Here is a 2,500-nt window from a genome sequence, read left to right as displayed (position 1 = left end):
AGTAACGTTGTCCTCAACTGAGCTCAATCCTATCACCAGGGACTTGTTCTTAAAGTAACCATCCTTTTCCCCTGATGGTGTAGAAAAACAGTGCAGTAGGAATGAATAGACATGTACCTGTGTGTATGTGAGAGATAGGTGTGTGTGTGTGTGTGTTTGTGTGTGTGTGTGTGTGTGTGTGTGTGTGTAAAGCTGAGATAAACTCATCTTAAGAGTGATGAAGGTGGGGGTGAGAAAGCTGTTAGAAAGCTGATCTCTCTAATCTCACACACACACACACACACACACACACACACACACACACAGACACACACACACACACACACACACACACACACACAACCGTGGGCAGCCGTGGCCTACTGGTTAGCGCTTCGGACTTGTTGCCGGTTTGATCCCCGACCAGTAGGCACGGCTGAAGTGCTCTTGAGCAAGGCACCTAACCCCTCACTGCTCCCTGAGCGCCGCTGTTGTTGCAGGCAGCTCACTGCGCCGGGATTAGTGTGTGCTTCACCTCACTGTGTGTTCACTGTGTGCTGAGTGTGTTTCACTAATTCATGGATTGGGATAAATGCAGAGACCAAATTTCCCTCACGGGATCAAAAAAGTATATATACTTATACTTATATACACAAACACACTAAATCTAAATCTGGCAAAATGCACACATCACAGTAAAAGCCATACACTTACTATATCAAATAACATTCCATACAATCATAGTTACTGGACCTTGCTTTTCAGAAATAATACGTAATTGGATTGCATGTTTATATTCAACAGCTAATCTACACAGATATGTTTTTTCTCTTCACTACTTTTTTGGCAAGACCAAAACCTGATATCAGAAAACACAAATCATTTTTCACTTACATGTTTTGACAACATGACAACTTCCATCTTTCTTCTGACCTCCAATTCCTTGACAAATATGAAATAGTACAAAATAAACTAAATGTTAAATTAATGGAGTTGACTCTTAAGAATGATTTCTTTACAGTATGTCTTGATTAATACAGTGGACCTACGTCATTGCAGGATTTACCATAGATCAAGGATTACCTTAGGTTAGGTCTTGAATCAGCTGATAATGTGTAGCCTACTTATGCAAGAGGTTCTTTGTTCTAAAGGCTCTAATTACTTAATTGATAATGAGTTAATTGTTTAGTATCCGCCACTTAACAACATGTAAGCTGTGACGACATGTTATGGGTATGGCAGTAGGGCTACAAGGCTACAAAGTTAGAGGACTAGCGGGGGGGGGGGGGGGGAATTCATGCCCAAATACGACACATTAGTAGATCTATGGTTAAATAATCATTCTTTGATTCAAAGAGTCATTCTTTAAGGGTTCTCTAAGTCTTGTTATGCGATTTCTAATTTGGAACATTTTTTGTCACATATAGCAAACATCTCCTCACAATCCGCTCGCTGAATACAACTGTAATGAACAAACAAAACACTCCAGCCAGACCTCATACAGATATATTGCGGTTGAATCCATACGCTGTGTATTTAATTGCAAAGTCAGTCATGGCTCCTGTGATACAGCTGTTGAACCATACTGCTTTGGAAAACAGCTGTGGCCAAATCCTTATTTCATCCACCCACCTCACAGCCCTTTACATCTGCCTCACAAGCACCAGCTTCTCATCTGGCTCACAAACACCAGCTTCTCATCTGGCTCACAAGCACCAGCTTCTCATCTGGCTCACAAACACCAGCTTCTCATCTGCCTCACAAGCACCAGCTTCTCATCTGGCTCACAAACACCAGCTTCTCATCTGGCTCACAAACACCAGCTTCTCAAGGGCCTGCCATAGGCACCAGGCCATTTGATTACGGGCACTGGTGTGTGGGAGGCAGTGGGGTTTGGGTGTGTGCTGTTCTCTGTGTTTATGTGTGTTGAACTGCATAACTGTAGCCGATGTTGACTTGTCTCACTCTGTGTTATGCTGCCCCCTACTGGATCTCCGGTGTAAAGCCAAGACGCAGGAGGTGAGTGGAAAGACTGTATTATATGGGGATAGTTTTGTATGGATCAGGACTATGTCTAGTATGAACCTACTGCTCAGTCATCTGCTGTTTATTTCTCATGGTCTATTAGGTCTATTTTATGTATAATTTATGTATACAGGAACGTGAGATATAACATCTCTTCTGCCAGTAGAGTGGAGATCTAGTGGAGACAGGGAGGGATGTTTTCCCTAAGGTTCGATCTCGATCTGGGATGCAATTCTCAAAAGCATCATTGGAGAACTTACCATAATTAAATGATAGAGAGACATTTTCAACAAGCTCTCTTTCGCCACCATGGAGATTGCTGTATGGCACTACATTTTAGTTGATGAGATAAGCATCTCTATTTCTCACAAAAGATGTAATAGGCTAGCAGGATCACCCAGTAATATGACGTCCTAAGGAAAGCACGTCAGCCTGTTGAGATAATGTGATTATGCTGTTTGTTATGATTCTAACTATATGCTAACTATATGCGATC

General features: G+C 42.1%; 1 protein-coding gene across 1 annotated transcript in view; it reads left to right on the top strand.

Moving 5' to 3' along the window:
- tmem237a (transmembrane protein 237a) overlaps window positions 1-2,500 on the top strand; it is a 10,823-nt gene that overhangs the window by 2,600 nt on the left and 5,723 nt on the right. Inside the window, exon 3 of the mRNA XM_042072547.1 lies at window positions 1,985-1,998. Coding sequence (XP_041928481.1) covers window positions 1,985-1,998 — 14 coding nt within the window. The remainder of the gene's footprint in view (window positions 1-1,984; window positions 1,999-2,500) is intronic.

The sequence above is a fragment of the Alosa sapidissima genome, chromosome 2, assembly GCF_018492685.1.
Source record: "Alosa sapidissima isolate fAloSap1 chromosome 2, fAloSap1.pri, whole genome shotgun sequence".
Classification (NCBI taxonomy): domain Eukaryota; kingdom Metazoa; phylum Chordata; class Actinopteri; order Clupeiformes; family Clupeidae; genus Alosa; species Alosa sapidissima.
This window is presented reverse-complemented; position numbering and strand designations above follow the sequence as displayed.